The sequence below is a fragment of the Chiloscyllium plagiosum genome, chromosome 5 (genome assembly GCF_004010195.1).
Source record: "Chiloscyllium plagiosum isolate BGI_BamShark_2017 chromosome 5, ASM401019v2, whole genome shotgun sequence".
Taxonomy (NCBI): Eukaryota; Metazoa; Chordata; class Chondrichthyes; order Orectolobiformes; family Hemiscylliidae; genus Chiloscyllium; species Chiloscyllium plagiosum.
This window is the reverse complement of record NC_057714.1, coordinates 118,185,184-118,199,270: the sequence shown is the minus strand read 5'-3', so window position 1 is coordinate 118,199,270 and position 14,087 is coordinate 118,185,184. Positions and strand designations below refer to the sequence as shown.

The 14,087-nt window shown below is 41.4% G+C and overlaps 1 protein-coding gene across 1 annotated transcript in view; it reads right to left on the bottom strand.

The window, feature by feature from the left end:
- Positions 1 to 12,418, bottom strand: part of LOC122550339 (speriolin-like protein) — a 62,507-nt gene extending 50,089 nt beyond the window's left edge. The window contains exons 1-4 of the mRNA XM_043691066.1: positions 12,355 to 12,418; positions 11,829 to 12,117; positions 5,983 to 6,166; positions 5,191 to 5,561 (exon numbers count right to left, since the gene is read on the bottom strand). Of these exons, the coding sequence (XP_043547001.1) occupies positions 5,191 to 5,561; positions 5,983 to 6,166; positions 11,829 to 12,006 (733 nt within the window). The 5' untranslated portion in view covers positions 12,007 to 12,117; positions 12,355 to 12,418. The remainder of the gene's footprint in view (positions 1 to 5,190; positions 5,562 to 5,982; positions 6,167 to 11,828; positions 12,118 to 12,354) is intronic.
- Positions 12,419 to 14,087: the final 1,669 nt, after the last annotated feature.

Genomic DNA, 14,087 nt, shown 5'->3' with positions numbered 1-14,087 from the left:
CCACTCTAAAGGAACTATGAACTTGCACTCCTCGGTCCCTCTGTTTGACAACACTCCATAGAGCTCTACCGTTAACCGTGCTCAGGTGTGCCTTACCAAAATGCAACATCTCGCATTTATCTAAATAAAACTCCATTTGTCACTTCTTGGCCCATTGGCCCAGCTGATCAAGATGTTGTACTCTGAGATAACCTTTCTCACCATCCACTATACCACCAATTTTGGTGCCAACTTACTGACCATGCCTAGCTCTTTTGCTGACAATATTGAAGGTGTGACCTCTAGTTACTGACATACTAACCATGGAAATAGAATAACTTTCTTTACCTTGTCAACATTGTACATAACTTTGAACACGTCAATAAGGTCATCCCTACTCCAAGTAGAACAAGTCCAATCTCTCTAATCTTTCCTTGTATCTAAAATCTTTCACCATCCAGGGAACAGGAGAATCGACGTTTCGGGCATAAGCCCTTCTTCAGGAAGAAGGGCTTATGCCCGAAACGTCGATTCTCCTGTTCCCTGAATGCTGCCTGACCTGCTGCGCTTTTCTAGCAACACATTTTCAGCTCTGATCTCCAGCATCTGCAGACCTCACTTTCTCCTCTAAAATCTTTCACTCCTGGTATCAATCTAGTATATTTCCTTTGCACATTCTCCAGGACTTTTGCAACATTCCTTAAATAAGTTGCCCAGAGCTAAAGAGAGTATTTCAAATGTCTAATCAATGATTTGTAGAGGTGTAGCATCACTTTCTTGCTTTTATACTTTACCTCGATTTCTAAATTCAAGGATCCTGTAAGAGTTATTAACAACTGTTTCAACTTGCCTGGCCACATTCAGAGAATCCCTCTGCTCCTATACTCACCTAAAAGTCATATCATTGTGCCTGTATTGTCTCTTCACATTTCTTGTATCAAAATACATTACCTCACATTTCTCTGTATTGAATTTCATCTGCCAAGTGTCTGCCCATTTGGCCAACTTGTCAGTGTCCCTATGAAGTCACTCAGCATCATTCTCACAATTCACTATTCTCTCTAGCTTAGTATCATCTGCAAAACCCATCTCCCAATCCTTTATATAAATGAGAAAAAGGCAAGCATTCTAACACTGATCCTTGGGGAACATCACTTTCAATTCATCTCCAATTGGAGAAATGCCCTTCTATAACTCCTCTCTTTCTCCTATCTTTTAGCCTACTTCTAATCCATGTTGCCAAGGACCCCTCAATCCTAGACATTTCTAATTTTCTAACTTACCTGCCATGTGGCACCATATCAAATGTTTTCTGAAATTCCAAATATGCAAGATCCATTGCACTACCCTCATCTACTAACAGTGTCACCTCAACAAAGGACACAATTACATTTGTCAGACATGACCTGCCCTTGACAATGCTATACTGACTGCCTCATATTAATTTATTTTTATCTAAGTATGTATTTATTAACCATATTATCACCTCCATGAGATTTTCCACTACTGATGTCGAGCTGACAGGTCAGTAGTTTCTTGGGTTATACTTTATTCCTTTCTTAAACAACAGTGTCACATTTGCAAACATCCAGTCCCCTGGGACTACTCCTGTGTTCAGAGACGTCGGGAAATCTTTTTGTCAAAGGCACCATATTTTGCTCCTTTAACTCGATCAGCAATCTGGGATGCATCCTGCCTGGGCCTGGCAACTTCTCAACCTGAAGTACTGCCAGCTTTTTTAGCACCTCTTTTTTATCTATCACTATAGCATTCAATTGCTCAACACCCACATTTTCAACTCGGCCATTGTCACCATCTTCTGTTTTGGTAAGGATAGAAGCAAAATATTAATTCTGTACCTCTGTTATATCCTTTGCTGCAGTGAGCAGCTTTCACAGCTTGTTCTTTATAAGCCTCACTCCATCCTTCACTAATCTTTTACCATAAATATGTTGAAAGAATATTTTATTATTTGTTTTAGTGCAATCTTCCATCCTTTCTTCATGCTTCCTCTTAGCGATCCTTATTTCAGTTTTAGTCTCTCTCCTGCATGTGAGATACTCTTCCTGTTTTTAACAGGGGTGTTACATTAGCCATTTTCAAGTCCTCTGGGACATTCCCTGATTCTGATGATTGTTGAAAGATCACCACCAATGCCTCAACAATCTCCTCACCTATTTCCTTTAGAACTCTGGGGTGTAGACCATCTGATCCAGGTGATTTGTCCACCTCCAGACCTTTCAGCTTTCCCAGCACTTTCTCCTAATTGATGGCCACCACACATGAGCTGACTCTCTTGAAGTTCTGCTATGGTTCTGGTATCTTCCAAAGTGAAAACTGATGCAAGGTACTGATTGAGTTCCCCCGCCATTTCTTGGTTCCCTATCACTGCTTATGCAGCTTCATTTTCCATTGTCCACTCCTGCCTTTCTCTTACCTCTTACCTAAAAAAAATCTTGCAATCGTCTTTGATAAAACCAGATAGCTTACTTTTATCTTCGCGCCCCAATTGCTTTCTCAGTTATCCCCTGCTGATTTCTAAAGACTTCCTAATTCTCTGGATTCCCACTGACCTTCACCACATTGTAAGCCTTGTCTTTTGCTTTTGTGTTGTCCCTGACTTCCCTTGTCAGCCATGGTCCCCTCATCTTTCCCTTAGCATGTTTCTTCTTCCTTCTGCTATGCGTCCCAAAACACATCCAATAAATCTTGCCATTGCTGCTCCAACATTTTCCCTGCTAGGCTCCCCTTCCAACCATCTCTGGCCAGCTCCTTCCTCTGTCTTTTTAGTTACCTTTACTCAGTTATAATGCCATTGTATACAAAGAACAATGCAACACAGGAATAGAGCATTCAGCCCTCCAAGCCTGCACCAACACATTTTCCCCTTTCATACTAAAACTATCTTCACTTTCGGGATCCGTATCTCTCTATTCCCTTCCTACTTATGCATTCGGGGCGGCACGGTGGCACAGTGGTTAGCACTGCTGCCTCACAGCGCCAGAGACCCGGGTTCAATTCCCGCCTCAGGCGACTGACTGTGTGGAGTTTGCACATTCTCCCCGTGTCTGCGTGGGTTTCCTCCGGGTGCTCCGGTTTCCTCCCACAGTCACAAAGATGTGCAGGTCAGGTGAATTGGCCATGCTAAATTGTCCGTAGTGTTAGGTAAGGGGTAAATGTAGGGGTATGGGTGGTTTGCGCTTCGGCGGGTCGGTGTGGACTTGTTGGGCCGAAGGGCCTGTTTCCACACTGTAAAGTAATCTAATCTAATCTAATCTAATCATTCATCCAGATGCTTCTTGAATGTTGCTATTATGTCTGCTTCTACCACCTCCTCTGGCAGCATGTTCTAGGCACTCACCACCTTTTGTGTAAAAAGGGGGCCACACACATCTCTTTTAAACTCCCCCCCCCAACCCCTTGAACCTGTGTCCCTGAGGAAAAGCCTCATTCCTTCCATTCTGACCATGCCATTTACAACCTTATGAACTTCTGTCAGGTCACCTCTCGACCTCCTGCATTCTAGTGAAAACAAATCCAGTCTATCCAACTTTTCTTCATAGCTAAAATCCCCCACACCAGGCAACATCCTGATAAACTTTTCCTGTACCCTCTCCAAAGCATCCACATGCTTCTGGTAGTGTAGTGACCTGAACTGCATGCAATATTCCAAATATGGCCTAATTAAATTTCTTTAAAGCTGCAGTATAACTTGTCTAAACTTATACTCATTGTCCCTTCCAAGGAAGGCAAGCTTGCCACATGCCTTTTTTACTAACTTATCTACATGCACCACCGCCTTCAGTCATCTGTGGACCTGCACAACTAGATCCCTCTGTATATCAATACTCTGAAGGGTTCTGGCATTCACTGTGTAATTTCCACCTGTACTTGACTTTCCAAAACCCATCAGCATATAGGATAAGGATGCAGTGATAACCTTGTATACTCACAGCGAAGGCATGGAGGTTAATCAGGCTGGATCTAGATATGGGAGGTAGTGAGTTCAGAAGGCAGGTATCGCCTTCCTCCAGGCAGCCGCAAATACGACTGGGGATCTAAGGAAAGCACCAGGAACATGCCAGGGATTACCTGACAGTCCTCAAGTATGGCGATTCCCCTCACCCAAGACACCCCACCTCACCCCCGACCTCATCCAGCAGCTCCACCCCACTCCTGGTAGCACGCCAACAGAGATCTTTAGCTGACTGCTCAAATGTCTGAAATGTTACCATCTATCTTACCACTGACAAGGTGATACGACAATAGGAAGGCACTGGGTATACAAGTATTGCTACTGACCTGTTTCATTTTCCCAGCCTTCTTACCCCTTAGGCAGTTTGAAAAACTAGCCCTAGGTTGAATTATTTTCCAAACTGAAGATCTGGCCTTTACGTGGAAATTTTTCCCACCTCAGTGACGGCCAATCTTGTCTCCAGGCCAAATTGGTGAGTGCTCCTGTCAATATCAGGACCAGAGACTGCTGAAAACACCATCAACAACCCCCCAATTCCCATCTCCAAAGTACATCTCCTCCAAGAAACAGTCCTGACTTCCATGTCCACCCTGAAAGAAAATCCTGTCCAACCTGTCTACTTTTATGCACAAATACTTAAGGACTAGAATGAAAAGCTTTGGATAAGATACAGATGTCACTTACCTTCATAGTTATAGAGATGAGAATTACATGTATAGACCAGAAATGTTGAATCTGTATCCCCATAGCACAGAAGGTTAAAATGAAATTACATGGAGCTACTTAAAAATACGTAGAGATCAGAGTAAATAAAAGGGAACTGTCCCCTTGAAGAGGACATAAAATTACAAAGTTTGGCAAAAGAAGGTGGGGATAATAGAGAAAAGTCTTTTTAATAATTAGCAGTCACGATTGGAAAGTACTGTTTGATAAAAAGTGGATCCAAAGTAGTTTTTAAAAACTAATTGATAAATACTTCTAACACAAAAATTGAAGAAATATGCAAGGTTTACAGTCCAGAGCCAAATGAAATTCTGTTTGAAATAAATATATAAAATTCTGGACAAACACAGCAGGTCTGGCATTAGTTATTTTTAAAATAGTTAGCTCAGGCCTGAAGAGCAGGATGGCTCACTGCTACCTCATGCTATTATTTTCTATGAATAACCATGCATATCCTCATCAATATATATTTCAATTCATGCATATTTCTATTTTAATGATGTTACAATTACCTTTTCTACGAACTACTGGCATACATGGAGGCCCAGCTGCACCTGCTCCATCAGAACCATTCTGCATTGCATTGACAATTGGTGGGGCGCAGACTTGAGGTGGTGCAGTTGCAGGTAGACAAACATCTGGCGGATCCACAGTTGGCAGTGGTGCAGGCAGACAAACAGGTGGTGCAGGTGCAGGTGGACAAACAGGTGGTGCAGGTGCAGGTGGAGGTACATGTTGAAAAATCGGTGGAGCAGGTGGTGGTGGTACATGCTGATAAACAGGTGGAGCAGGTGGCAGTGGTGGTGGTGGTGGTGGTACATGTGGACAAACAGGTGGAGCAGGTGTTGCTGATGGTGGTACATGTGGACAAACAGAGGTGTTGCTGATGGTGGTACATGTGGACAAACAGGTGGAGCAGGTGGTGGTACATGTGGACAAACAGGTGGTGGTGGTGGTACATGTGGACAAACAGGTGGTGGTGGTGGTGGTGGTACATGTGGACAAACAGGTGGTGGTGGTGGTACAGCCTGACAAACAAGTGGTGGTGGTACATGTGGACAAACAGGTGGTGGTGGTGGTGGTGGTGGTACAGCCTGACAAACAGGTGGTGGTGGTGGTGGTGGTGGTACATGTGGACAAACAGGTGGTGGTGGTGGTACAGCCTGACAAACAAGTGGTGGTGGTACATGTGGACAAACAGGTGGTGGTGGCGGTGGTGGTACAGCCTGACAAACAGGTGGTGGTGGTGGTGGTGGTGGTACATGTGGACAAACAGGTGGTGGTGGTGGTACAGCCTGACAAACGGTACATGTGGACAAACAGGTGGTGGTGGTGGTACAGCCTGACAAACAAGTGGTGGTGGTACATGTGGACAAACAGGTGGTGGTGGTGGTGGTGGTACAGCCTGACAAACAGGTGGAGCTGCCGGTGGTGCTGGTGGTTGTGCTATCACATTCGGGTCTTCCATGAAACTTGAAGTCCAATACTCTAATTTCAAACAAGAAATATACGTTACATGTTATGATGGCAATAGAACTGTATCAAAAGTAAATGTTTTATTTTAACACAAATGGTCAATTTGTTTCTTTTTATTTCTGTTCATTAAAACACAAGAGATTTTCACCAGATTTCTTCAAACACACAAATTGTCTGTTTATTAAGAACAAATGTATCCTTCAAATAGGTAATGTTTTAACTAAGCCACAATGGAGACATAAAATGTACTACCCCTAATTCTAATACACATATTCAAACACAGTCAGGACAAAATACAGCTGTGTAGATGAATTATTAGTAAGAAAAAAAAACCTAATGAATAAAGAGACATAAGTAAAGGGATAAAATGAGTTGATTTCTCATAGTTTCTCCAATTTTCTGTCATTGAGAGGAAATTGCTATCAGTTGCAGAATGACAAAAGACTGTCTAATTGTACGGAAGATCAATTAGATTTAGATCTTTGGACTGAGTTGATATTTCAGTTCCCGGAGTTTATGAGGAAATTGATGATTTCTGGAACTTCCTTTGATTTAGAGAAAATGGTAGACTGAGAATTTTCTTTTTTTTATATCAAGGATTATCTTTTACTCACTGAGATCACGATTGATTGATTGAGAGGGTGTGAGTGAGAGAGTGAGAGAAAGAGAGAGGGAGAGAGACACCGCAGGGATGGGGTGGAGAGAGACAGGTGCTTTCCTTCCTGCCAGCTCTTTTGCAACAGTCAAGAGTTCCCAAGTATCTACACAATGCCCAGAAGCATTGATAGTAGGTGATAGCAGAGTAGGTTATAGCATTTCTCTTCAAGTTTATTTATCCGTTAAGGCTACAAAAGCTTTTCCCTTTTTAAAACCTTTGGGAAATCCAGTATTGGGAGGATGTAGCAGTAGAATATTTAGAAATTAGCAAGTAGAACACAATGTAATCCAAGAGAGACATCATTGGCTTCATTAAGATGAAACTGTAACTCCTGACAAATGTTTCAAATTATTTAAGGAGGTTACAAACAGAATAGATAAAGAGAAACTAGTACATTTAAGACATTTCGACTGTCAAAAGGAATTTGATAACATACCACATATTAGGCCACTTATTAAGACATGGTGTTGGAGAAAGTTTATTAGAATTAATAGAGAATTGGCTAGCTAAAAGAAGACAGATTTGAGAATAAAGAAGATATTTTCAGGATAGCAACCTATAACTAGTGGAGTATGATGGGGGTCAATTCTGGGGCCACAAATACTAACAATAATGACTAGAATAATGTAACTTAATGTATTAGCGCCATGTGAGCATATTGCATCAAAATAAGCATGAAAGCAAGCAATGAGGATGGCACAAGGAGTCTGCAGAGGGATGAACACAATTCATGGAGATCGACAGCCAGAGGAAGACAGATGTCAATAATGCCAGTCGCTGTCTGGTTTTGAAAATTAAATTGATGTATTTTTATTTGATCAGTATAGTGTTATAAAATTGGAGGTAGATGACAGACCTTTAAGAGAAAGGAGACTTAGAGTTGTAAATTGCTGTTGTTTAACGTTCACTTTTAGATTTAAAAAATAAAATTGATTTATTACTTTAAATAGTGGAACTTCTGGAGCTCTCTGTCATTCATACTTTAACAGATTATGAGACGAGTTGAGTTTTTCTGTGTTTGGTTTAATTAGCACAAGGGTTCACTGCTGTGTTGTAACAGAATAGAATATAAAAGTAAGGAAGTATTGTTGCAACTAGTTGTAAGCTATACAACTGGAGTACTGTGCACGGTTTTGGTCCTCTTATTTGAGGGAAGATGTAGTGGCATTGGAGCTGTTCAGGGCCTGTTTCCACACTGTAATCTAATCTAATCTAATCTAGTTGTAAGCTATACAACTGGAGTACTGTGCACGGTTTTGGTCCTCTTATTTGAGGGAAGATGTAGTGGCATTGGAACTGTTCAGAGGAGGTTCACTAGATTGATCCCAAAGATGAGGGGTTTATCCTATGAACAGAATTTGAACAATTTAGGCCAATATTCTCTGGAATTTAGAAGAATGAGGGGAGATCAGATTGAGGTATTCAGGATGATAAAAGGTGTGGATGAAATAAACATGGAGCAGATGCTTCCTTTTGTGGGACATTCTAAGTAAGGGATCATAGTCTTAGGATAAGGAGTAGCAAACTTAAAACAGAGTTGAGGAGAAACTATTTTTCCCAAAAGGTTCTGAATCTGTGGAATTCGCTACCCCAAAGTGTGGTGAACTCTGGGACAGTGAGTAAATTTAAGGAGGAGTTAGACTGTATTTTGAATTGGTAATGTGTTGAAAGGATATGGGGAGAAGGCATAAAATGGGGATGAGGAGCATATCAGCCATGATCGAATGCTGGAGCAGAATCGATGTGGTCAGAATGGCCTAATTCTGATCCTGTATCTTGTAAAGTTATAAACGTATGAAAAAGAACGGACCAAACAAGCTTTTGTTTGTTTGGGAGGCTAGGCCTGGATGGTAATTGCAGGCTGATTCTTGAGTAAAAACATTCCTAGAGACACAGTGACTACAGGAAGAGCACTGCATTTAAAAAGATAGCAGAAGTTGGTTATTGATGAGGTGAGTATCTGGGAATTGGTTCTAGAAAGTCTGGAAGAGACCCTATATTAAATCAGATAGCAAATGCCAAATGGTAACTGAAGCCTTTGGAGAAGATGTTCAAACTCCCAGGGACAAGACCAAAGTTCAATTCTTTTTTAAACTGTGTTTTCTAAAAGCTGAGCTTGGCTGCTGCTGACACAGTATGGAGACTTGAAAGGTTCTTGCCAGCTTCCATAAGCCGAAAGAATGAAAAGCTTCCTTAGAAGTATTACTACATTTACCTGAGTGGATTAAAAATGCAATCCTGATAAATATTTCAGAAAGAGTGAACAAGGAGTCCATATCTACACTTGTGAAACAAGGCATTGTGAAAACCACTTAAGCATTCTGGCTGTTTTTTTTTTATTTTCTCTAATTTATTCCTTAACTTATTTTTGTTTGTTTGTCTACCTGTTTTTTGTGTGAATGGGGTCTGAAATCAACTGTTTCAAGATGTTTTTTATTCATTGACAGGATGAGGGCATCGTTGACTCGCCCATCCCTGACTAGCCCATTAAGTGACCATCCCTGATTGCCCGAAGGGCAGTTAAGAGTCAGCTACATTGTTCAGGGTCCGTGTGGGCCAGTTGAGGTAGGTATTGCAATTTCCTTCCCTAAAGAACATTAATGAACCAGATGGGATTTCTCAATAATCAATAATGGATTTATGGTCATCATTAGACTCTGAATCTGGCATGGTGAGATTTGAACCCTGAAGAAGAGCTTATGCCTGAAACGTTGATTCTTCCGCTCCTCGGATGCTGCCTGGCCTGCTGTGTTTTTCCAGCACCACATTTTTCAACTCATTTCCCATTAAAGCTCAGACATTAGCTTTAAATTTTTCTCTGCTAAAGTTATGGCATATTTTATAAATTGTTAAGTCTTTTCTTTAAGATACAAATTCAGTGTCTGGAATTAATTATTCACAAAGTTCGGGACTGGTTATTCACAAGTTTGATTGTCAACCATTGGAGTAATTATTAGGGGTCTTCAACAGTTTTGATCTCACTGTATTGTGAATACAGAGGTAGAAAGTCCAATTTAGTTCAGCTGTCTGTCTCCATGTCATAACACAATATAGATTTCATGCAGAAGATCTCCCAGAGTTGCATTTAAAGAAGCAATTTCGCAAGCAGTCATCAGTGAATTATGTCAGTTCTTGGCACCAGGAATACAGCCTTAGGAATGACTATTAAAACCTTTTAGCAGAATGCTTTCAGGAGCAAGGAATAAGCAAAAGAGTTGGCATCTTCAAAAGATCTGTATATGTAATCTAGTTTAACAAATGAAATCAAATTTGGGTGGCATGGTGGCTCAGTGGTTAGCACTGCTGCCTCACAGCGCCAGGGATCCGGGTTTGATTCCAATCTTGGGTGACTGTGTGGAGTTTGCACATCCTCCCTGTGCCTGTGTGGGTTTCCTCAGGTGCTCCAGTTGCCTTCCACAGTACAAAGATGTGCAGATCAGGCCATGCTAAATTGCCCATGGTGTTAGGTGCATTAGTCAGAAGAAAGGTGTATGGGTGGGTTACTCTTCAGAGGGTAAGTATGGACTTGTTGGGCTAAATGGCCTGTTTCTAAACTGATCTAATCTAATCAAAGTAGAAACACACCTTTGGAGTAACATTTAAAGATCAGCCACAGTCATTGTAATTATAAATCTAGAAGCAGAAAATGACTGCAGAAATTGAAATTAAGTATATAACAGTTACATGACTGCAGACACAGAATAAGTGATTGACTCAGACACTGCCCAACGTGAATAAGGTATGCCAATAGAAAATTTTCAATTATCATTCACCAATCTGCAAATACCAAAATTGATGTTGTGAAAATTGAAAGGGTTCAGGAAAGATTTACAAGGGTGTTGCTAGGATTGGAAGGTTTGAGCTATAGGGAGAGGCTGAATATGAATTTGAGCGGCACGGTGGCACAGTGGTTAGCACTGCTGCCTCACGGTAAAGTTTGTGGAGTTTGCACGGTCTCCCTGTGTCCGCGTGGGTTTCCTCCGGGTGCTCCGGTTTCCTCCCACAGTCCAAAAACGTGCAGGTCAGGTGAATTGGCCATGCTAAATTGCCCATAGCATTAGGTGCAGGGGTAAATGTAGGGGAATGGGTCTGGGTGGGTGCGCTTCTGCGGGTCGGTGTGGACTTGTTGGGCCGAAGGGCCTGTTTCCACACTGTAAGTAATCTAATCTAATCTAATCTCATGTCTGCAGCATACAGGGGCGACCCGGGTTCGATTCCTGCCTCGGGTGACTGTCTGTGTGGAGTTTGCACATTTTCTCCGGGTGCTCCGGTTTCCTCCCACAATCCAAAGATGTGCGGGTCAGTTGAATTGGCCATGCTAAATTGCCCATAGTGTTAGGTACATTAGTCAGGGGTAAATATAAGATGGGGTGTGGGTTACTCTTTGAAGGGTCAGTGTGGACTTGTTGGGCTGAAGGGCCTGTTTGCCTACTGCGGGCAATCTAATATAATCAGAGGTCAAGAAGTGACATAGAAGTTTATAAAATCATGAGGGGCATGGATAGAGTAAATAGATAAGGTCTGGGTTGGGAGAGTCCACAACTAGAGAGAACATAAGTTTAGAGTGAGGGGGGAAAGATTTAAAAGAGGCAACTTTTCCACCCAAAGGGTGGTGCGCATATGAAATGAGCTGCCAAAGGAAGTGATGGAGGCTGGTACAATTACAACATTTCAAAGATAGTGAGATGGTTACATGAATAGGAAGGATTTAGAGGGATATGGGCCAAGTGCTGGGAAATGGGACTGCAACAGGTTAGGATTACTGGTCGGCATGGAGGAGCTGGACCGAAGGGTCCGTTTAAGTGCTGCACATTCTCTATGACTCTATGATGACAAAGAAACGGCTCAAACAGAACCAAATACCCTCCGATATTAGCTATTCATTTACTCTTGCAGATAAAGTTAGGTCTTCCAAGCTATGGGAATTTGGTAAGCCACCGCGATGGGTGAACAAGTGGGCTAAAAGCCTTTCATCTAAATAGCGAGAGATACTTTGCTCTTAATTGCGTTGCTCACCTTCATCCTGAGGTATTGGTGCCGCTGCAGCGCCCCCGCCACCAGTCCCATCTTCCACAAAATCTATGTCAACGAAATATGGGTCATTTTGTTGATCCCGACGTCTCTTACAGGTTCTGTTTCTTCCCCGGCTCACTAGGTCGTCAAAATCCCTCCTTATCTGGTCTTCGGGATCCATATTTTACTCCTTCTCCCGGACCACCGTTGGCTGAGCTGTCGCCTTCAGCCAGGCTGCACAACCCTCCCCGAGGGTGGTAATGGGTATAGCTTTATGACGCTCACTGTGATGCTATCAGAAAACATAATCAGAAGCATTTTCATCAATACCAGAATGACGACATTTGAAACAACAAAGTTTATGTAGGGAATTGGAGTAAATATACCAATTATAGGAGATCGTAAGAAATAAGATTAATAAATTCCGATAACTTCATAACACCGTTACATCTATTATTAGTCACATGATAATTTAAGCAAATTGGAATTGCAAATGCAAGATGTTTTGAAGGAATCTGGACCTTTTTACCATGTTAGAATTGTCACAATGGGCACTGATGTCAGCTTTCTTATTTCCATTCTCTCATGCGTTAACATTGCGCAGATTCTTAAAAAGAATGTCTAAAATGTTAACGAGGAAAGAAAAGTAACCACGATTAAAAACTCGGATGTCCCAAAGAAGGGAAGACTGGTCTTCCATTCCTTCCGGTTATCGAATCAATGTTCAGCACAAATGGGCAGATGCAAATACAGAAGAAGACTGGGAAACAGATCCAGACGTAATTAACTACAGCAGCGACAGAGATCTGAGATGGGGAAGATTTAGTCAGACTTGCAGCGTGGAATCAATATCTTCAATAGCTACAGGTAATTTGAGAATTACATGAAAAACGCAAGCTCGTGCACAAAAATAAGTTTTTCACATTCTATGTATAATTCCATTTTAAAAGCAATTTTTAAAGTTATTGGTAGCGTAATGGTATACATGTTTGGTGCTGCCTGAACTGCTGTCCTCTTCCAGCACCACTAATCCAAAATCTGGTTTCCAGCATCTGCAGTCATTGTTTTTACCTATTTTAAATAATAGTCAGGAACACTGTTTTTTCACACTATCAAATTGCCCAGGCTTTCTTTCCACAAGAAAAAACAAGCAAAATCATCTTCCAGCAGCCTACTACCAATGGTCAGCAAAGTGATAGAAGGCATTCAAAGTAATGGATGGACAGCACTGTCAAGCATCACTTAATAATTCTCAGTTTAGGTTCTGCGAGGTCCACTCATTTCCAAACCTCATTACAACTTCAGTCCAAACATGGACAAAAGTTGACCTCAGGAAGAGAAATGACATTGATTGCCTGTGACATGAAGGCAACTTTAAACTATGTGTGGCAGCAAGGAATCAAAAAAAGCATCATTGGAAAGCAGAGTGAAGACTTTACACTGGTTGGAGTCATACTCAACTGTTATTGTGGCTGTTGGAGAACAATCAACACCACCATAGGTCATTGTTACAGAATTTTCTCAGGGCAGTATACTATGTCCAACCATCTTCATCTATTTCATCAATGATTTTCTCAACAACATAAGATTAGAATTCTGGGTGTTCAGTGATGACTATTCAATCACCATGCTGTTGCCCAAAAGTGCCTATTTCTATCCTGTAGGACTCTTTATTACCATTCACAACTTCGCAGATACCAAAGCAAGAGACTTACAACATCTTTGGCTGATAAATGATAAATAACAAGATATGTAAGATCTAATCGATGACCATCTCCAACAAGAGAAAAATCTAACCATCTCCTCTTGACTGTCAAGGTCATTACCATCACTGAATCCCCCATTATCAACATCTTTCGGCCACTATTGATGAGAAACTTAACTGGATCAACCTTATAAATAATGTTTATACAAGAGCAGGTTAGGGATTTTACAGCAATAATTCACCTCTTGACTCCAGAAAGTCTTTCCTTATTCTACAAGGCACAAGTCTGAAGTTTAATGGAATATTCCCCACCTGTCTGGATGGGTTCAGCAACACTACATTCAAGTACCTTGACACCATTCAGGAGAAGACAGTCTGTTTGATTGACACTTCCTTCACCACCAATGCACAGTTGCAGCTGTATTAATCTACAAGATATACTGCGGTAGCAAGCCTTCTGGCACATTCTTTTCCTTCAGCCTAGCTTATCCAAAATCTTTATTCGCATTTAATGAAAACAAGTTATATTTTTAGAGCATCTTTAATGTAAAAGAACA